The sequence below is a fragment of the Lipotes vexillifer genome, unplaced genomic scaffold (genome assembly GCF_000442215.2).
Source record: "Lipotes vexillifer unplaced genomic scaffold, Lipotes_vexillifer_v1.1 scaffold545, whole genome shotgun sequence".
NCBI classification, from domain to species: domain Eukaryota; kingdom Metazoa; phylum Chordata; class Mammalia; order Artiodactyla; family Lipotidae; genus Lipotes; species Lipotes vexillifer.
Window position 1 is genome coordinate 1775719 of NW_006779129.1, and position 21069 is coordinate 1796787.

Consider the following 21069-nt stretch of genomic DNA (forward strand, 5'->3'; position numbering starts at 1 on the left):
CACCGCTGGGCAGACTCCGGGAGAAGGGCCTGCCCTCTGTCCTGGGGCTGCCCGCGGTGAGGCCGGGGCCCAGGGACCGGGGGCTTCTGCTGCAGGAGGCCGTGCGGGACGAGGCGAGGCCCGCAGAGCCAGTGCGGCCCCAGGCCCGGCCGCCCGCCCCGCACCTCCTTCCTGGGGACCCTGACGGTGCCCTAGGGTCCCCCGCAGGCGGTGGTGTTGACGCATGTGAGCTAAGCTGGCTTTATCTTGGGGCTCGTGGCTGCCAAGTTCAGAGAGCAGGGCTGAGTCCGAGCGGGCGTGTCTCAGTGGGCCGGCCCCTCCCCACACCAGCTGAGGGTCATGTTCACTGGCTGCCTCCAGGTACTGGCAGGCGGGGACAGTGTGGGAACGGGGTGGGTGGGCGGACAAGCCGTGAGGATCAGCCTCTGCCCCGGGCCTCCGAGGAGGCCTCCGAGCCCGAAAGGGGTCTTTGTTCACCAGGTCGTCTCACAGCGGGACTCAGGATGGGGCTTGGACCACGCAGGGCCAGCTTGGCCTCCAGAGGGGCCGGACACTGTGGTGGGCCACCCCTCAGCACCTGACCGACCCCCGGGAAACACCCTGCCCACCGAGGGGAGGGGGCAGCAGGAGCTCTGTGTCTAGAATCCTTGGACGGACGCTGCCGTGCACCTCGACCCTCAGCCAATGTTAAGCTGTGGCCTCCTGTGCCGGCTCAGGGCGCTGGGGGTGCTTCTGGAGAATTACCGAACCCAAGAGTAGTCTCGGGACCCCACAGTTTGCAGTGCCCTTCACAGCGCAGCCGGGGTCTCACACGCCCCCCAAGTCCAGGAGGCCACGTGGTGAGGGCACCCCGTTCGGGGTGATCAGGGAGGGTTTCGAGCAAAAAGCAGCGCTTGGGGAGGGGTGGCCAGGTGGAGGAGGGGCAAGGGCCGGTGTGGCTGCTGGACCGCAGGCCGCCCTTTCCGATGGGCCCTGCCTGCTCTCAGCGGCCCCGTGAGTCTCGCCGGGGATGGCACTGGGCCGAGGGCCACCGGGAGAAAGTGCCCGAGCCCAGGGAGCTGCCCGGGGGCGGGAGGGTCAGTGGGTGGGGCTGGGGCCGGGCAGGGCCCCACCTGCCGCAGCTCCTCGCACACCAGGGAGCAGAGCCAGAGGTAGATGAGGCACTCGCAGCCCGAGGGCCTGGGCTGGAAGTCCGCCACGAGCACGTAGGCGAAGAGGCAGAGGAAGGTGAAGTAAGACAGCACGTTCAGGTGGAAGACGACCACGGGCGCACTGAAGAAGACGCGGGCGCGCGCCAGGCCCCCCTCGGCCCGCAGCCGCCTGTCCCTGCGGGCAGACAGGGGGGGCCGCGGCCGTGAGGCGCCCGACGGCCCACACGGGCCACAGCGCAGAGAAGGGAGGCCCAGGACCCGCGTGCGGCTACTGCCCCAGACGGCTCCACGGAGGGGTCCCCAAAGGGCCCTCGGGTTCCTTTCGGGCTGTAACCAAGTACTCAGGCCCCGGTGGATGGTGCGGGCAGGGCGGCGCTCGGCCCCCTGCGGGTGCTGGGGGACAGCAGGTCTCGGCCCGGGGGGGGCCCTCCCCCAAGCGTGATTCCCCTCCATCCTGGGATCAGTGGCAGCGGTGAGGACCCCCGAGAGAGGGTGTTTGGGATGGAAGGCCCAGACCCCCGGGCCCCCACCCCCGGGCCCCCACCCGCAGGCAGGCCGGCACCTGAAGGAGATGAGGCCCGTGTATAGCAGCGGGAAGGCCAGCATGCACAGGGCCAGCTGCCAGAGCCCGTTGTCCACGCAGAGCTGACCCCACCACACCTTGGTCAGGAAGGCCTGCGGACACAGGGGCCGGTGTCAGGGCGACGGGCGTCCCCCACCCCCGACCCCGTGCTGCCTGAGGCCCCCAGGAGGAGTGAGTCTGCACGCTGCGGTGGCAGCTCAGCACAGGCCCTGTCATCTCCCGGCCGAGGAAGAGGCTCCCTGTGGGCAGGGCAGGGCCGGCTCTCCCAGACAGAAGGGGCGGAGAGCAGGGCTCAAGCCCAGGACTTCGGTCCCCCCGTCTCTCACCAGCTGGCCCCTCTGAGCTCTCTCTGGGGGTGGGGGTGTGTGGACAAGGACCCCCTCCCCACCACGTCCCTGGGATCCAGCACGGCTGGCACACGACAGTGCTGTGGACATGGTGACAGCAGGAGGCTGTCCTCCAAGGAAGCACCAGGGTTCCGAGGGACACCCACTGTGTGCCACGCGCACCATGTCACCAAGGAAACGCCAGAGCATTCTGCACTCGGTGCTCCAAGAGGATGCCCTGCCCACTCCACGTACCCCTCGCGAGGTCCCAGGTAGAGGGGGTGGGCGTCCGAGTCCTGTCCCTGGGACCTCCTGGGGGCCTGCTGGGGACTCCCACATAGGGCCCTCCTGTGCTGTCTGTGTGAGTGGGAGGCCGCGTCTGCCCCTGCAGCAGCGCGGCAGGTGTTTCTGGAAGGTCACCTGGATGCCCCCGTGAGACACGAACTTCATGTCCTTGGCCTCCAGGGCCAGCTTCAGGCAGGTGGTCTTGCCCCAGGCCTCCGACACGCGGACCAGCAGCTTCTGAGCTCTCTCTTCATCTTTGCGGTAGCACTCGGTGAAGACCCCTGGATGGGAGGAAGCCCACGTCACAGCAGCCGTGTCCCCAGCAGTGACAGCCGAGGACAGTGTCAGAGCAGGGCCTCTCCAGGTGACACAGCCTGAACAGGGACGGCGCTGAGACTCGGGGAGAGGACCCCAGGGGGACCCGTGAGGAGCTGAGCCCAGGCCCAAGGCCGCGGCCCCAGGAACTCACCGATGGCTCTCTGCTCAAACTCGTCAGCGAGCAGCAGCATCTCCTCCAGGCTGTCCGTGTCCTCCTCCTTGGACAGCTCCTTCAGAATCTTGCTGCAGGCCAAGGCCGCAGCGATGCAGTCCTGGCTCTGGGCACCAGGGGAAGCCACCGTGAGGGCCTGGACGGCCCAGCCCCGGGAGCCCCCGACACACCACCCAGGGTGATGAGAGCAGAGGCCCCGACACAGTACAGGCTGTGGAGCAAGTACTTGTGGCTCCTTCCATATAAACCACTGGGCTCACCCAGATCACAGGTAAGCCCTGCTGGTGGCCAGTTTCCTGCACGGGCCGGTGGGAGCGGTCTGCTTACCAGGCAGCCCACTTGCCTCCCCAGAACGTGGACTGGACACTGGTGCTAGCACAGCCCTGCCAGCACGAGGCCCACAGCTCCCCGGGGGTCTGGCTAACCTCATGCATGGAGCACCCTGAAGGGGAGAGGCGGGGACCAGGCCCTCGCACGTCCCTGTCCAAAGCCGGGGTGCCCTGCCTCGGTGGCACTGCCAGTCCCAGGCACCAGAGTGGGGGCCAGGAAGATCTCATGGAGGGTCTCAAAGCTCAGCCCGGAGGCGCTGGGTCTGAGGGCAGTGCCAGCCCGGGCGAGGGGTTGGTGTCAGAGCCTGGAAATCCGAGTTTGGCTTTTCTGTCCCCTGAGCCCCAAGGGGCACACCTGAGGCCACAGTCGGGCCCGGCTCTGTCGCCGACCCCCTTCCCCAAGCACCTTGCACGAGGGCAAACCTCCCAGAACTACGGAGAAGCGGGGAGCCACCAGAGCCTCTGCTGGGCCCCTGCGGGGAGCGGGCTCTCGAGAGCAGCCTAGAAATGCCAGCACCTAAAAGCGGGGCCTCTCTGAGAAAAAATTACAGAACTTTACTTTCCCGTTACGAGGAGAGTCAGCTTGAACTAAAGGAAAACCACACAGGAAGACTTGGGCCTGCGGTGCCCTGTTTCTCAGGGAGCTCCCCGGCAAGTCCCCCGCAGCGGGTGACGAGGCCGCACACAGGCCCAGGAACTAGGACCTGACAGGCCAGCTGGCAGGCGTTCCCAGACGGCCCGCCAACAGCTCAGGGCAGCATCACCTGGGAAGCGCCCCTCTTAGTAACAGATTGTGTCTGAGACCCCCAACCATCAATGGAAAGAGAGGCCGCCCCTCCGGGGATGGAATTTGCCTGCAGAGTCTACTGACCGGCGGGGGGGCAGGGTGGGGGGCACAGCATGTGCTCTGACCACCAGAACGTGTGGGTCACAGAGGGCGGCCTGGCCTGCTTGGTGTGTGTGCCAGGTGGGCCTTGGCCCGGACAGACCATAGGAGGAGACTGTGTGGCACTCCTTTCTAAAAATTCTCTTCTTGCCTAGGACCTAGGGCCAACCTCTCTGTCCTCCAACCCTGGACACCCTGAGTTCCTTCTGGTGTTGTGGACACCCACTGCCCTCCCTGCATGGCCCTGTGCTACTCACCCACCCCTTGCGGTTGGCTCTCTGGCCAGGAGCCCCAGCTAGAGCCCTGTCACTGGTCCACCCATAGCCGTGCATGCCAGGAAGCGGGTCTGGGTACCTGAGCCCAGATGATTTCTGCCAGCTCCCGGCGGTTCTGGATGATGGCCCAGATGAGGAGATCACGGACAGGGTCCACAGTGAAGGCAACGTGGCCTGATGAACGCTTGTACAGGGACCGGAGACTCACTCCCTGCACCTGGTGAGCAGCAGACAGTTAGAGCCCTCACCTAGGGCCCCACAAGCATCAGAACCCCGGGGCCTATTGAGGGTCCTGAGCTCAGCCTCACCATCCCTGGAGGATGAGCCCTTCAAACTGCATTTCCAACAACACCCAAATCTTTCTCACGCACACTGGGGTTTTTAAAGCACCGCTCTGGAGATGTGAAGACACACCCAAAAAGTGCAATACCCAGTTACCTCCCACACCAATATTTGTAGACACTTGTTGCTAGCCAGGCACCCCAATGTTTCCTACTCTCATCTGCTGGCATCACAGCCTTTTTCTATGAAGTAAAATTCTAACACAGAGTCTGTTAATAGATTCATGCTGTGAGCTCCTCAAGGGAACCTACACCATGTCTCCTGCAGAGAAGGTCAGCAAGAAACACCAGACAGACAAAGCCATGTGTGAGTGGGAAGGCCCTGACCCCAGACACACTCAACCTACAGTGATATGAGAACCCAGGCTTCCTGGCCCATCAGTAAATAAACACATCCTCAGACAGTCTGGAAACAATTCCCAGAAGCAAACAACACACTTCCCACGTCACACACAAAATTGCAGTTTCCTTAAGTGATTTTAGAAATCGCCTTAAGACTCATTTTTATAAAAAAAGAAAAATTAGTTCATCTTCTTAAATTACAGACATGGGTCTGTGTGAGCATCCACTTGAGCACATTCCAACTGGACATCTTACACACAGTGGACTCAAGAGAAGCAGAACTGTAAATATATAAAACCAAATCACAGCCCCATCATTCTCAGGGGTCAGGAATAGCTCACACAGGACAATGGACAGATTTGCAAACCTAAGGAAGTGGATAATTTTCTAGCAGGAAAAAAACAAAATCAGATATGATCTTAGAACAGACAGAAACCCTAAACATCGGGACCATCAGGAAAGAAAATGAGAAAGTTATCAGTTACTACCCAAAAAGGCACCGGGCCCTGATGGACTCCTAGGGGAGTCTGCCAAGCTTGTAAGAAGCAGTGAACTCCAGCCACATAAACTGTTCCAGGGCAGAGAAAGAAGAAAGGCTTCCCAATGTTTTTACAAAGCTAACATAAAACTGATACCAGAACCTGACAAATATAACCCCCCCAAAATAAAACTACAGTTAAAGACTTAAACATTCTGATGCAAAACCCTAAAAATATTGGGAATCCAACACTATATTAAATACACGTTACCCTGCAATCGAGTTGAAATTCAAAACAGGAATCAAAAAATAATAACGACCTATAATTCACCAAATTCATAGGTCAAAGAAGAGCAGTTCAACTCCTCAAAAGGCATCTGACAAAGATCGGCGCTGAGGCTTCGTTTGTAAAAACTCAATAAGTCGGAAGAAGAGGCTCCCTCACATAAAGACACACACAGACGCCAGCGTTGTACTTAATGTTGAGAGGCTGCGGGATCCCCATCAGACTAGAAAAGCCCCTGTCCTATTGTTGCAACACACATACATCTCACACAGATACGAGTGCGAGATGCTGACCTGGCTACACAGACACCGATTACACCTGTGAGCAGGGCTCGGGGTACAGGGCACAGGGGAGAGCATTTCCCCCACATAACTTTTTGTGCCGTTGGAGGTCTTCAGAAAGGGAGAGTTATGGTCTGAACTGTGTCCCCCAAATTTCATATGTTGAAGCCCTATCCCCTAATGTGACTGTATTTGGAGATGGGCTTTCAAGCATGTGATCAAGGTTAAATGAGGTCATGAGAGTGGGGTGCTCGTCCAACAGGACCGGTGTGTTCCTTGGAGAAGAGGAAACGATACCAGACACACTGAGGACAGGCCGTGTGAGGACAGGGTAAGAAGGTGGTTGGTCCCCTGCGGGCCAGGAGAGACCTCACCGGAAGCCCACTGCCGACACATTGACCTTGACTCCAGGCTCCAGGGCAAGGAGAAAAAGACGCCTGCTGTGTAAGCCGCCCCGTCTGTGTTACGGCAGCCCAGGCTGACTTTCCCAGTGAAAATAAAAGCCCGTGTTTCAAAGGTCCGAGGACACAGCGGTGCGCGCGGCACACGGCCAGCACTCACGCTGAGCTTGATGTTGGGCACAGCGAGCAGGAGGCGCGGGCGGTCACTGGAGCGGGGCCGGGGGTACAGCGGCTGCGTGGAGTCCCCCAGGAGCTCCCGCAGCACCTGGGCCACGTGGTGCATCTGCACACGGGGCGCCGGGCGCTCGGGCTCCTCGGCCAGCACCTTGTGCAGCTTGTAGTGGAACAGGCAGGTGGGCTCCAGGTTCTCATACAGGTAGAGCAGCGTGTCCCACGTGACGAACTCCTTCAGCCGCACCCCGTTCTCCAGGAAGAGCTTCACGAACTCGGGCTTGTTGGCGATGAGGGCGGCCGTCATCATGGGGTACAGCTCTGAGGGCTGAGAGCGGGCCGTGGGGGACCATGCATGTGGTCATCGCCCCGCATAACCCTCATCTCAGTGCCCCCGAGACGGGGATGCCGGCGTCTCCCGATTCGGGAGGAGGAGACGTGCCAGCTGCCCTCACTGAGGGCAGAGCTGGGGTCTGCACGAGGCCACCTCAGGGCCTGCCCTTGCTCCGAGGCCCAGCAAGCCCCTCCCCAGGGCACCCCCCGCAGCCTCACCTTCCACTGACGCTCGTCCGTGAAGATCTCGCTCCGGGCAATGTCCACGCGGTTCCACGCCACTGCTAACTTCAACTGGTGGTCCCAGTTCTCGTGTCCAAAGTGGTCGTGGCTCCGAGAGGCTGCAGGTAAAAGCACACGCATCAGGGGCTTTGATCTGGGCCTCCGAGCCACTCCCCACCTAACAAAGTCAGAGAGGGAGGGGTGTGTCACCAACCCGTCTCCATCATTTTAATTGAATAGATAAGGTCGCAAAATCACCGCCATACCCCCCCCCCTTTCCCCTGCACGCACCCTTATAAAATCCCTTTTCCTTTCAGTGGTAGAATCAGAGAATCTCTGGGTTTCTGTCACCACTCCCACTCACCCCAGCCCTCCACTCTGTCCCCAGCTCTGGTCAAGCCCCCACACTAAGTTTAAACTAGACACGGGTCTCTGAAAGGCAGGCATTTCAGATTCACGCTCAAAAGTTGGACCACAAAGACCATCACATTTCCTTCCTTTCCCCTGTCGGCAAAACCACCACCTCACCCAGGTTCTCAGTGCAAGTATTTTGCCCAACTAGTTTCTGCTCTTGCTGGGTTAACATTTTAAAACATGGGTTGTTATTTGGGGAAAAAGAAAAAAGAACTTTGACCCTTACCTCACACCACAGAGAAAAAGTAACCTGAGGCAGATCATAAACCTAAATATAAAAGCTGTGGCTATAGAGCTTCCACAGTGAAACGGACGAAAATATTTGCAACTGTGGGAAAGGAAGAGATTGCTTGGGATGCAAAGAACATGAATCACAAAGAAAACAATTAGTAAAACTAAAATGTGTTAAAATAGAAGGCTTCTGCTCTCCGAAGACACCTCGAAGGACGTATAAAAGCAGACCATGAGGGGCTTCCCTGGTGGCGCAGTGGTTAAGAGTCTGCCTGCCAATGCAGGGGACACAGGTTCGAGCCCTGCTCCAGGAAGATCCCACATGTCGCAGTGCAACTGAGCCCGTGCGCCACAACTACTGAGCCTGTGCTCTAGAGCCCGAGAGCCACAACTACTGAGCCCGCATGCCACAACTACTGAAGCCCACGTGCCTAGAGCCCGTGCTACACCACAAGAGAAGCCACCGCAATGAGAAGCCCGTGCACTGTAAGGAAGAGTAGTCTCCACTCGCCGCAACTAGAGAAAGCCCGCGTGCAGCAACAAAAACCCAATGCAGCCAAAAATAATAAAATAAATTTATTTAAAACAAAAAAAAGCAGGGCTTCCCTGGTGGCACAGTCGTTGAGAGTCCACCTGCCGATGCAGGGGACATGGGTTCGTGCCCCGGTCTGGGAAGACCCCACATGCCGCGGAGCGGCTGGGCCCATGAGCCATGGCCTCTGAGCCTGCGCGTCCAGAGCCTATGCTCCGCAACGGGAGAGGCCACAACAGTGAGAGGCCCGCGTACCACAAAAAAAAAAAAAAGCAGAACATGAACCAAGAGAAAATATACCCAACACATACATCCGACACAGAATTTGTATGAGAATATATCAAGAACTCATACACCTCAAAAATAAGAAGACAAATAACCAAATAAACACAGACAAAAGATCTGACAGACATTTCCCCAAGATGAAATACAAATGGCCAAGAAGCCCAGGGAGATGCAAATCCAAACCACCCCGAGATCTCCCTTCCTGGCCACCAGGAGGGCTACAGCTGCAAAGACTGACAGTACCAAGTGTTGACAAGGAGGCAGAGGAGCCCAGCCCCGCATCCATGGCGTGTGGACGGATGCACAGAAACGTGAAAGCCGATCCTCTGCTACGACAGCCCCCTACTCTGCCGTCAGGGCTGGCCTGGGGCTGGTGTCCTGCCAGGGCGAGGGGTTGCTCAGCGCAGAGCAAAGGCTTCTGGGCACCAGGGATGTCTCAGCCATGGCAACACCGCAGGAGGGGCAGGGTAGCACTGGCTTCCCTCCCCCACAAGAAGTGGGAGGAGAGAGAGGAGTGAAGCGTGGGCCCGGGGAGGACGGGCCGGAGGGCAGAGGTCAGGCTACGGAGCAGAAGTCGGTCGAGAGCTCTATTGGTCCTGAGGACCCCTGTGTTTGGACTCTGCCCTGCTCTGGGGGCAGAGGCGTTAAACATGAGACAGACCGTGGGGAGACAGGAGCAGACTTCCAAGATTCTTTCTTTCTATGCTAGAATTTTATGAGAAACTATGATGACCACTAAGGGGTAAATCAGTGCAGGCTGCACTCAGATTTCAGGGAAAAAGGTAAGCTGAGAAAGGAGCCTGTTCCCCAACACTGGTGGTGGGCAGCCACCTGTCCAGGGAGAGCATGAGGTAGGCCTGACGAGGTCCACCACCAGCTGCCCTCTGACCAGCGTATCTGCCCACGGGTGGCATTTCTGGCTCCTCTAGGCCAGGACTCAGGGTCCTGAACCCTCAGCCGGCTCCTCCCCCTCATCCCCACTTTGCCTGCCCCTCACCCTTCAACAAGGCCTGCAGGATGGCCACATCCACGTCCTGCTGGCCATCCTTGCCTTCCCGGAACACGGTGAGCAGCTGCCGCCTCCGGACAATGTCTTGGATCTGCAAAAGACGGTCCCCACGTGAGATGCCTCCCGCCTCCCCAAAGGCACCCTCAGAACCAAGGCCCTGGACACGGAGCCAGAGCCCCAGGCAGGACTCCTAATTGCTTGTGTAGCCAGGGCCCCCCCGCCCCCCCCCACCCCAGACGGTGAGGATGAAAGATGCATGAGGACCAAAGACACGGTGTTTGCGAGTGGCCTGTGGGGTGGAAAACACAGCCCAAGTGTAAAGAATCTTCACCTCACTGATCGGTCACTGATCAACACTCAGCATTGCTTAACTGAAGACTTCTCCCGGGTCCTCCTGCCTCGGGGAGGACCTACCCACCTACCTGTCTGTCCTTCCATCCATCCACTCGTCCATCCAATCATCTACCTACCTACCTAGCTATCCATCAGTCTGTGTGTGCATGCATGTATGTATGTGTGTGTATGTATCTATGTACCTATCTGTTAACCCTACCCACTTGTCTACCTACTTACCTACCCTACCTACCTACCTACCCTTCTATATATCTGCCTACCCACCCTATGTATCTATTTAGCTAGTCACCCCACCTACCTATGTATCTATCTACCTACTTACCTATACACCTAACTACCTACCCACCCTTCCAATCTGTCTATCTATCTATTATGTATCTATTATGTATCTATTATCTATTTATTTATCTATTATGTATCTATTATCTATTATCTATTTTATCTATCTACCTATCATCTATTGCCTATCACCTGTCTATCTAGCTATCACCTATCGTATCTATCATCTCTCAGCTGCCGTGTCTGCCACCAGTAGCTGCCCCGCCTTGAACCCTTCACCCTGAGACTGGGGGGAGCCATCCACTAGTTCCCCACACCCCCAAAGCCTCAGGCTCCTCCCCCAGCTCCCGGCCGTCCCGCCTGCTTTCCCACCTCCTTTCGCAGCCTGGCCGTGCAGCTCCTGCCTCTGTACAGACCGCTCCCACCTAGAGGGCCCCTTGCACACCCCACCTCCACCTCTAAGACCCCAACCTCCCTAACCCCTCGGGGTCCAGCTTTCATGTCAACTCCAAAGTACCCCTGGTCTCTCTCCCCAACCCCACTCCCATCCTCCAGCTGAAATCACTCCGGGATTTAACCCTTGCTTTGCTTCACAGGATAAAGTAGGTACTGTCAGTGCGTATGTGCTGACCAACCACTTAGCACTCTCCCAGGTGACCTTGCTCCATCCTCTGAGTTTAAGTACCAATTACCCCTATTTTGCAGATAAGAAAACAGGATTGCTGAGAGAGGGCCAGCAACACCTCCGACCCCAGCTATGTGGTGCTGGCTGCGGGCTGGCAATGAGACCCCCATGGCAGATGTCCACATCCGCCAAGGGCCACACCCAAGTACCCTGAGGTTTGTGGAGTGAATCAGTGATCACGGCTCTGGGGGTCCTCTCCCCACTGAATGAGAACAACCACTGAGGGTAACCCCCTGGCTTGAGACTGGTGTGTATGAAACACCACTTTAAGGCCTCTACTTGGCAAGGGATTGAAAACACAGGCCCCTTTAAACCTTGGCAGGTTAGATCCACTTCTGAGAATTGCCTGAATAATTTAAAGACTGAGGAAAGGCCACAGAGCCGGCCAGCCAATCTCCACCATGTCCATTGGCAGCCGAGCTGATGCCAACAGCAAAAACAATCTCACAGAACATTGGTTTCTAAGGAGGTCCTCTGAGGCCACAATAAGACAGACAAGAGCAGGGCCACTGTGCCGCCCACAAAAACCGCCTGGCTCCCCTCGGAGCAGGCCTGCTGCCCTCCCCCTCCCCAGCCCCCATCCGGGGTCCCAGCCCTCCCCGTGATCTTTGGCTGGTGGGCACAGACCGTCCACATGGCCCAAAATTGGACGCAGTGGGAGCTAAGCTGCTCCACAGATGTGCCCTGAAAAGCACATGTCAGGCACTTAAAACTAAATTTCCATGAGTTTTTACAGCCTGGCTTTAGCATCCACGGAGCTGGATGAAAGTCACGGACCCTGACTGCTTTGTCAGCCCCAACTTGTTGGGGAAACCGAGGGTCAGAGAGGCGCTGACTGCCCCCATCCCACAAAGAATCCTGCCAGGAAATAGAGGTCAGGCGACCTCGGGGCGGGTGAGCCCCTGCACCCGGGGCTCAGAGTGTGGCCGGACAGCAGGGTCGGCAGGACCACAGGGGCCGCAGGTGCGGGGGGTCTCCACCGGCCAAGGGCTTCGTGGGGGATCAGGGATCAGCCAGCGCTCTTCTTCACACCTACCCCCCTTGGAGGCTGGGACCATGGCCGTGGGTTTGGGTCCCTCTGCAGAGCTCACCAGGGCCCCTGAAATCTGGACTGGGGAGATGGCCAATTCTGAGGTCCATTCCAAATGCCCCAGATCACCCAACTGAGCCAAATAGCCTCATAGTATGTGAGAAAGAAATTCCTTCTTTTCAGGACCTGGAGGGACTTCCGTATGCACATTTCTGTGCTATTTCTCCCCCCCCCCACACCCCCCACCCCGGTCCACCGAGGACCCTGCCTATCAGATAAGAAAACAGGATTGCTGAGAGAGGGCCAGCAACACCTCCGACCCCAGCTATGTGGTGCTGGCTGCGGGCTGGCAATGAGACCCCCATGGCAGATGTCCACATCCGCCAAGGGCCACACCCAAGTACCCTGAGGTTTGTGGAGTGAATCAGTGATCACGGCTCTGGGGGTCCTCTCCCCACTGAATGAGAACAACCACTGAGGGTAACCCCCTGGCTTGAGACTGGTGTGTATGAAACACCACTTTAAGGCCTCTACTTGGCAAGGGATTGAAAACACAGGCCCCTTTAAACCTTGGCAGGTTAGATCCACTTCTGAGAATTGCCTGAATAATTTAAAGACTGAGGAAAGGCCACAGAGCCGGCCAGCCAATCTCCACCATGTCCATTGGCAGCCGAGCTGATGCCAACAGCAAAAACAATCTCACAGAACATTGGTTTCTAAGGAGGTCCTCTGAGGCCACAATAAGACAGACAAGAGCAGGGCCACTGTGCCGCCCACAAAAACCGCCTGGCTCCCCTCGGAGCAGGCCTGCTGCCCTCCCCCTCCCCAGCCCCCATCCGGGGTCCCAGCCCTCCCCGTGATCTTTGGCTGGTGGGCACAGACCGTCCACATGGCCCAAAATTGGACGCAGTGGGAGCTAAGCTGCTCCACAGATGTGCCCTGAAAAGCACATGTCAGGCACTTAAAACTAAATTTCCATGAGTTTTTACAGCCTGGCTTTAGCATCCACGGAGCTGGATGAAAGTCACGGACCCTGACTGCTTTGTCAGCCCCAACTTGTTGGGGAAACCGAGGGTCAGAGAGGCGCTGACTGCCCCCATCCCACAAAGAATCCTGCCAGGAAATAGAGGTCAGGCGACCTCGGGGCGGGTGAGCCCCTGCACCCGGGGCTCAGAGTGTGGCCGGACAGCAGGGTCGGCAGGACCACAGGGGCCGCAGGTGCGGGGGGTCTCCACCGGCCAAGGGCTTCGTGGGGGATCAGGGATCAGCCAGCGCTCTTCTTCACACCTACCCCCCTTGGAGGCTGGGACCATGGCCGTGGGTTCGGGTCCCTCTGCAGAGCTCACCAGGGCCCCTGAAATCTGGACTGGGGAGATGGCCAATTCTGAGGTCCATTCCAAATGCCCCAGATCACCCAACTGAGCCAAATAGCCTCATAGTATGTGAGAAAGAAATTCCTTCTTTTCAGGACCTGGAGGGACTTCCGTATGCACATTTCTGTGCTATTTCTCCCCCCCCCCACACCCCCCACCCCGGTCCACCGAGGACCCTGTCTATAAGGAATGCTAGCAAAGTCTACACCCATCTGTAACCAGTGTTATCTCCCACTGTAACTATGAAAGAGCAAATACCAATGCACTTTAAAGCAGAAATACTGAAATGCAGGGCAATTATGGTCCTGGGCTGTAACAGCCATGGTCTCCCTGGGTCAGGAGAAGGGCCCAAACCAGAGCTCTTGGGGGTGGTAGCACCCACGAGGCTCACAGCTCAGGAGCTGAGGGGATGGGCAGAAAGCGAAGCCCCAGAGCCCCCAGCCGAGCCCACAACCAGAGCAGCCCACTTTCATCCAGTTCATATGATGATGTTCCAGAAAATCTTTGGAATCCGGTGGGCTAGTTAGAAAATGTCACACTTAAAAAAAAAAAACAAAAGAAAGAAAGAAAGAAAAAAGACAATGAAGAGATCAAGCTAATGGTTCGGATTCCGGCACAGCAGAAGGCCCCTAGTAGATCAACATGACATCCATACAGCCTGAGTTTGGTCAACAGGGTCATCCCTGTTGGGGTTCACTTCTAGGTTCTGATAAATGCACCGGGCTTATGTAGGACGTTGACAGCAGTAGAGTTGGGTGAAGGGTGGACAGAAACCCTCCACTACCTGTGCTGCTTTTCCACAAATCTAAAATTATTATAAAACAAAGACAGAGAGAGGACAGGCAGGCACATGAAGTAAAGCTGAGGCCGCCCTTCCGATGGTCTCTCTCTGGACTTGTCACCGCAGGGTCATGTCCCCAACTCCCTGTGTTTCCACTCAGTACCTCCTGCCCACAGGGCAGAAAGGATGCCCGTTTTGGGCGTAACTAGCTCCCTCCCAGGTCTCAAGTCTCCAAACCCCCTGGAGATGGGGGGGGGTCCCCCAGAACACTGGTCCCAAGATGGGCCCGGGCCACCGATGCCTCTATCTAAGGGTGCACGTGAAGCAGCCCCCAGATCACCACACGGTTCCCGGAACCACGCATGGGTCCCCATCTGGCACGTCTGCCAGCCTTGCAAACCCCAGAAGGTCTCCATTAATCTCCGCAGTGGCGTTGAGGTCACCAGGCCTGGAGGCCAGACCGGACCCTGCCACCCACTGCCGTCACCTGGCAGCGCCCCTCTGCCGGAATCTGGGCTCCCCACTCCTCTGCCGCCCCCGGGGCCTCAGCACCAGCCTCCTGCCCGCCCAGTGCAGCAGGGTCCTCTTCCCGGGACGGCCGTGCCTCATGCCCTGCGGTACCGGCCCAGGCCCGGAGTTCTGCAGGCTAGAGGCTGAGCACGTCCTCCCTTGAGGACAGCCTGCTGCTTCAGCCGAGGGCTTCCCACCTGCCCTGGGCCCACTGCCTTCAGGGCTCACAGCCCCCCACCTTCTGCAGATCACTCCTGTGCCCGCCCCAGGCCCGCTGGGGTCTCCGTGTCTGGTTTTGGCGTGCCCTGGTCCCGCTTACCAGGCTGACAGCGTCTAACTTACTGGCTGCAGGTCCACGCCTGGTGACCGATGCGCCCGTGTGCCTCACCTTTTTGGTCCACTCCACAATCCTGCTTTCGGTGAAGGTCTCGAACATCTCCTGGAAGAACAGGCCCAGCTTCTGCTGAATCAGGGAGATGGTGATCTCGGAGATGGGCAGGCTGGCCACCTGGGCAATGACGTCAGCCACTCGTCCCGAACCCTCCACGATCACGCATGGGGTGCCGTTGGTGATGGCATTGTAGATGGTCTGCAACACAGGGGCTGACCGTGAGCCCGGGACCTGACTCCACACCCGCACGGACACCTTCTAATACAGAGATGCTCAAACAGAGTTGATGTCTGGCTACTGCGAAGTTTACAGAAGGCATTTGCTTGGTAGCATCCCACTGCTCGGAGGGGAAAGTGGCTGATCCTGATGTACGTGGGATACACACCCGATACACCACCTCCTTCAGGCCTCTCACTCAACACCACTGTCACGAAAGGTTTGTATGTTTCCACACTTTGATGTGTGGATGCAAGCACCATCCCCAGAAGGAGGGGGCACTGCCAAAGCTCCGCCCCCTCGTTAACCAGGACATCGAGGGAGACCCCCGGAGACCCAGGGGGAGCAAGCTGAGGGAGGGGCTCTACCCCAGGAGGAAGGACGCCCTTTCTGGGCGATGCTGCAGGACAGCCACGGGGGGAGTGGGGACCAGACACATCCCGTCCTCCCAGGGACTCCAGGATCCTGTGTTGACCTCCTGCGGTTACTCAACATAAACAGGCGCTTTCGATGATCCCATAAACAGAATGCCATGCTCTCGCCCCAAATCTGCAGGCTGTAAAGTCGTGTGTTACTACAGCAGAGGTCACGTTGGCCCGCGTTCCACGAGGGAGGCCCATCCCACGCCAGAGAGTGGGTTCTGAACAAAGGTCCACGGCAGCATGTCAAAGCCACTGAGGATCCTGCTTTACATCTAGCTGCTGGTCCCATGGGGCTGAGGGGCAGCCGAGGGCTGTACTTTGAGAACCCCGCCCGGGAGTCCGGGTGCAGAGCTGCAGAAACCCCCCATGGGCTGCCCGGGAGTCCTGGCGGGGGCATGGGCTCCACCCTTGCCCGAGGCCCCTCTGGAGCCCCTCTTTCTTCTGTGCAGGTCAAGCCCCAGGGCCAAAGCCAGAGCACCCCTCCTGCGGCAGGGCCACTCAAGGGGCTCCGACCCCCCCACCCAGCGGACAGGATCCCTGTCCCCTCTTGCTGATGACCCCCCTGGGGGGCTGGTGACAGCACTTGGGCCAGTCGTCCCACCCACAGCAGGAGTTGACCCCCAAGAGCACACCCCCGCCCTCCCCGGCCAGGACTCACGTGCAGTGTGCCGGGTCCCCCCTCCAGCACCACGCAGACGATGGGGATTTTGATGGCCACACCTAGGACAAAGCACAGGGCCCAGTTTAGGATCGTGGGCCCCCCACCCCTGCCAGCTGCAGCCTAACCGAGTGCACTCTTGTCCCTTTCTGGGGTGGAGGGAAGGCGAAGGCTGTAGACCATCCTCAGCACCCAGGCCTCCCCCAGCTGGTTTGCTCTGCCCGGCTGGCCACCGCAACCAGGCTGTTTTTCCCTGTGGCCCTTTCGTGGCACCTCGAGTCTGGGCAGGGCTGGGGACACGTCAAGCCAGAGGGCACCATGCATGGCGCGGGAGTACGGCGTCGCAACTCCGTCCTCTGGCCAGCCAGCCCCACCCTCAGCCTTTCATCCAGCCTAGCAACCAGGAGGGCTTGTGAAGATTCTAGAAACATCTTTCCCTGGGAAGCAAACATTCTTTCCAAGAGCCCACATGGTCTCGCCGTCCCCACACACTCACGTACCCCCAACACTCCCCACCCAGCTTCTCTTGGTCAAAACAAGTTCTCCAGGTGTGGTCCCCAGGCCAGCAGCATCCGTGTCCCCTGGGGACTGGGAGATGCAAGTCCTCACTACCCGGACCTGTGAATCAGAGACCCTGGGGGTGAACCCATACCCTGGGGACCCCTGATGTGCAATGAAGCTTGAAAACCTCGGCTCAAAGGTGTCCAACCAACCCGCAAATCGTGTGCAAAATGCTGTGTATTTGACCTCCCGACACCCCAGAATCCATCCCATCCCACCCACAAGGGAAGAGATGTCAAGGTCCAAGCTTTGACTACTGCACGCTCTGATTTCTGAACTGAGACGTGTTTGTGATGTAAAGTGACCGTAGGATGCTATGACCTCAGTGCCTGCCCGAACTTTCCTTCTGCTGGTTAAAAGGGACGCAAGAAGATGAACCCCTGAACAAGCGTACAGACATCCAGGTGTGTTCTGACCACGCCCCCCCCAGCACCCCACCTGCCGAATGTCCTGGTCACGGCCAGCGGAGCCCCAGACACCTGGACCGGCCTGCTCCCCTCTCCCCCCGAGCACCCCGGAAAGCGTGCCTCGCTCACCTCCCCTTTCCTTGGTCTGCTCCGATATGAACTTCTCTAGCTTTGTCCTCAGGGGAATCTCGACGCCGTAGCGGCCATGGGTCCCGTCGTCCACAAGGATGAAGTGGGAGTGGTTGCTGCCGAAGGTCCACGGCCAGCGGAGCCCCAGACACCTGGACCGGCCTGCTCCCCTCTCCCCCCGAGCACCCCGGAAAGCGTGCCTCGCTCACCTCCCCTTTCCTTGGTCTGCTCCGATATGAACTTCTCTAGCTTTGTCCTCAGGGGAATCTCGACGCCGTAGCGGCCATGGGTCCCGTCGTCCACAAGGATGAAGTGGGAGTGGTTGCTGTCTAGACAGGTCAAGTGCCCTTGGCCGTCCTCATCCATGATGTACTCAGCTGGGAAGCCGCCCTGGGGATGGAGAGGTGGGCACGGACAGACGGAAAGCTCTACATCTTTCCCACCAAGAACAGGAGCTCCATCAGGCTGGATAAGTGACGCCCCACCCCAAGCTGTCAGGCTCTAATGCCTGGAACCTGTGAATGTTCCCTCATTTGGAGAAAGGGTCTTTGCGGATGTGACGAAGCTAAGGGTCTTAGCCTGGGAAGATTAACCTGGATCATCCAGGTGGGTCCTAAATGCCATGACAGGTGTCCTTAGAAGAGGGTGCAGAGGAGGAGGAGGGGGCCATGTGACCAAGAGGCAGAGACTGGAGTGATGCGGCCACACACCAGCAGCTGGAAGAGGCAGGGAATAGCTCCTCCCCCACAGTGTCTGGAGCGAGCCTGGCCCTGCCGATTTTGGCCGGGTGGTACTGGTCTTGGAGTTCTGGTGTCCAGAAATGTCAGAGAGTACATTTCTGTTGCTTTAAGCCACCAGCTCTGTGGTCATCTGTCCCAGCAGCCCCAGGACCCAGATCCAGGAGGGGTGGCTGCCGGAGCCGCGCACACGGCCCCTGGTGTCCACAGAGGATGGCAGGTGGTATCGCAGGAAGTCTTCTGAACTCGAAATGGGGAGAACAGTGCAGTGATCTTGGAAGTCAGCCAGTCTCCCGTGGCCTCAGATTTCCACTTCGTATAACAAGCATTCAAGACAGAACCGGTCCCGTGCACTAAGCACATCTGTGACGCTGACACAAAAGGACAAGGGCCGAGGGGCAGAATGGCCTGATGACAAGCGTCTGTGACGGACACAAGGAATCACCTTCCAGAGGATGCTCTCCCCAGGAAGTGAAGGCATGCCGCCACCGGCCGGGAAGGGCAAGGGCTCGTTCATAAATCACCCCTCACGGGGCTGTTATAATAACGTCTCCTCAGCAAGTCAAGGAGACTTGTCTTTGGGGCCAGTGTTTCCCCCAAACTTTCCTGACTCCATGGATTAGGTGGCCATGTGCTCATTATGTCACACCTACTGTCCTCCAAAATCTTACTGAATGAATCGAATGATCTTTCCCACTCACATCCCCACATTTAAGCAATCGCTTCTCAGGGCTGCACCCAGGAGAACGGACGCAGGAAGGCTCTGTCTTCAGTAGGGGAACCAGAGTGTTGTCGATCCTTGGGCTAGAAGGCCAGGCCCTGGGATCTGACAACCCAGATGCTCACTGGCTGTGTGCTCCCGGCCAAGCTACCGCCTTCTTGCAAAGTCCATTTCTCATCAGGGAGGTGTCAGGAGGAGCCCCCGACCAGTGGCGGCTCCAGAGACTCTTGTGTGGACCCATCCCGTGATCTCAAGGGAGGAAACCAGAGTCCAACCAAGGTAGCTGCTCGCCTGGGGTCACCAGGGTCCATGGCATGGGGGCTTGAGCCTGGGTCTCCTGTGTCCCTGGCCAGCCACTCCCCTCCACACTGTGTTCACCCTGCTGCCCAGGTGGTGGCCTGTCCGCTGAGCACCCGCTAAGGTCTTACACGCCCCTCGGCCTCCCTGCTGCGCCCCGCCCCCGCCCGCCCCGGGAGCAGCCACCAGCTCACCGCGGGGTGGATAAGGCTCTCCCGCTTGTGCAAGGTGCCCCACGTGGCGATTCCGATGGTGACCACTTCCCCTTCGTTGTAGCTGCTGCTCAGGCTGAAGACCCGCACCGCCTCTCCCACCTGCTTCATCACGCCCGTGTGGGACCCCCCGGTGATAATCCAGGCCCCTGGGAAGGAGCAGAGGGCCCTGCCACGCACACGTCCGACGCCTATGCCCTGTGCATCTCCGGGGCTCACTGCCCCACATCTGCAGACCCTCTACCCCAAACCAGGGCCTCAGGGAAGCCCCGCCACGATCACGTCCTCCTGTGGCAGCTGGGAGCCGCGGTTCCCCGCGTTGCTCAGGCGGGGGCGGGGACAGGACAGGACCCCCATCGCTGACTGCAGGCCTTGCCCTCTCTCCCCACCTCCCTGCTGCGTCCCTCTGTCCTGCTCTCAGGAGCACGGCATCTCAGAACTGCCTCTGAATGTGTCTATTTCAAAGCATCACTAGCGGAGAGCCAACCAGAGCTGCATCTGCCGCCACGCGCAAGCCAAGCAAGCAGCAGACAGGGCGGGGCGAGTCTGACCGGACACATCCCCCCTGGCCCGGGCCTGGCCTCGCTGACCCCCGAGGCCCCGACTTGGCCTCCCAGGGACCCTCCGCCCCACCCACCACTCCCAGGCCCGAGCCCCTCCTGTGGTTTGGGCCCTGGGCCCTCCAGCCCCGGCGCTACCTGTGGTCTGGGCCACCTTGACCAGGCCTCTTCGGAAGACACTCTTCAGCCTGGGCTTCATGCTGAAGTCCTTGGCCCCGCCCGTCACGGAGATGAGAAGGTTGGGGACGTCCAGGCCCCAGTGCTGGGTCATGAGGTGGTAAATCAGGCTGGAGGGTGTGTCCTGGGACAGGCGGACGTACTGTGGGGAGGTCAGGAGATCCCAGAGGGTCAGTGAGCGGCCACCCCCGCCCCAGAGCCCAGCCGTCCCACACCAGCAGTGTCTGAGAGTCCCAGCTGGGCTGGTGGATGCTCACACCCGGGTCCAGACCCAGCGAGTAAAAGTGGCCGCACCCGAGCAGCACACTGATTGAGGGAAGGGGGAGGCTGCCCAGAGGAGACCAGCCCCTGGCCCCTGTTTTGGGAGCACCCCCAGCCTGAGCCCCATGCCTGATTCCAGTCTCGCTGGAAGGCCACGCCCGCCATCGCCTCCGCAGGGTCTGACCGGCTGCTGCCCGCCTGCCCTACCCCCATGCTGCAGAAGACCGCCTCCCCCCTCCCCGCTCCCACCAATGCTCCGCAGAGGAGGCCCCTCTCAGATTAAGCCAGCTGAGCCTGGAGGGGCCTGGCATCGCACCGACACTGGCTCACGAGGGGCAGGGCTTGGGGCCGGTGCCCACCCCAGCCCGACCCTCCGTGTTCAGCCTCTTGGGCCAAGTGGGCAGCGTCAGCAACTGAGAGTCGTCGAGGGAAAAGGTCACACCAGGCTAACAAGAAGCTCAAGGTCCCAGAACCCCAGCACAGAAATAAGTAGCTGCACCAGACCCTGCAGGACAGTGCGGCTGCTGCCGCCCGCCCTGCCCTCGTGCTCCCTGGAAGGCCTGGGCCCCCGCCCCCTGCTGGCAGGACTCTCGCCTCTGCTCCTGGGTCTCACCCCATCCTCGAGGTCCTCCCCACTACCCTCCCCACCCCCCCCCC

At 59.0% G+C, this 21069-nt stretch overlaps 1 protein-coding gene across 1 annotated transcript in view; it reads right to left on the minus strand.

Moving 5' to 3' along the window:
- Positions 1–21069, minus strand: part of TRPM2 (transient receptor potential cation channel subfamily M member 2) — a 45616-nt gene that overhangs the window by 18853 nt on the left and 5694 nt on the right. Inside the window, exons 4-16 of the mRNA XM_007452492.1 lie at positions 20113–20293; positions 19397–19563; positions 17657–17837; positions 16351–16412; positions 15052–15252; positions 9640–9742; positions 7178–7299; positions 6615–6953; positions 4405–4542; positions 2815–2941; positions 2481–2626; positions 1714–1826; positions 1113–1326 (exon numbers count right to left, since the gene is read on the minus strand). Of these exons, the coding sequence (XP_007452554.1) occupies positions 1113–1326; positions 1714–1826; positions 2481–2626; positions 2815–2941; positions 4405–4542; positions 6615–6953; positions 7178–7299; positions 9640–9742; positions 15052–15252; positions 16351–16412; positions 17657–17837; positions 19397–19563; positions 20113–20293 (2094 nt within the window). The remainder of the gene's footprint in view (positions 1–1112; positions 1327–1713; positions 1827–2480; positions 2627–2814; positions 2942–4404; positions 4543–6614; positions 6954–7177; positions 7300–9639; positions 9743–15051; positions 15253–16350; positions 16413–17656; positions 17838–19396; positions 19564–20112; positions 20294–21069) is intronic.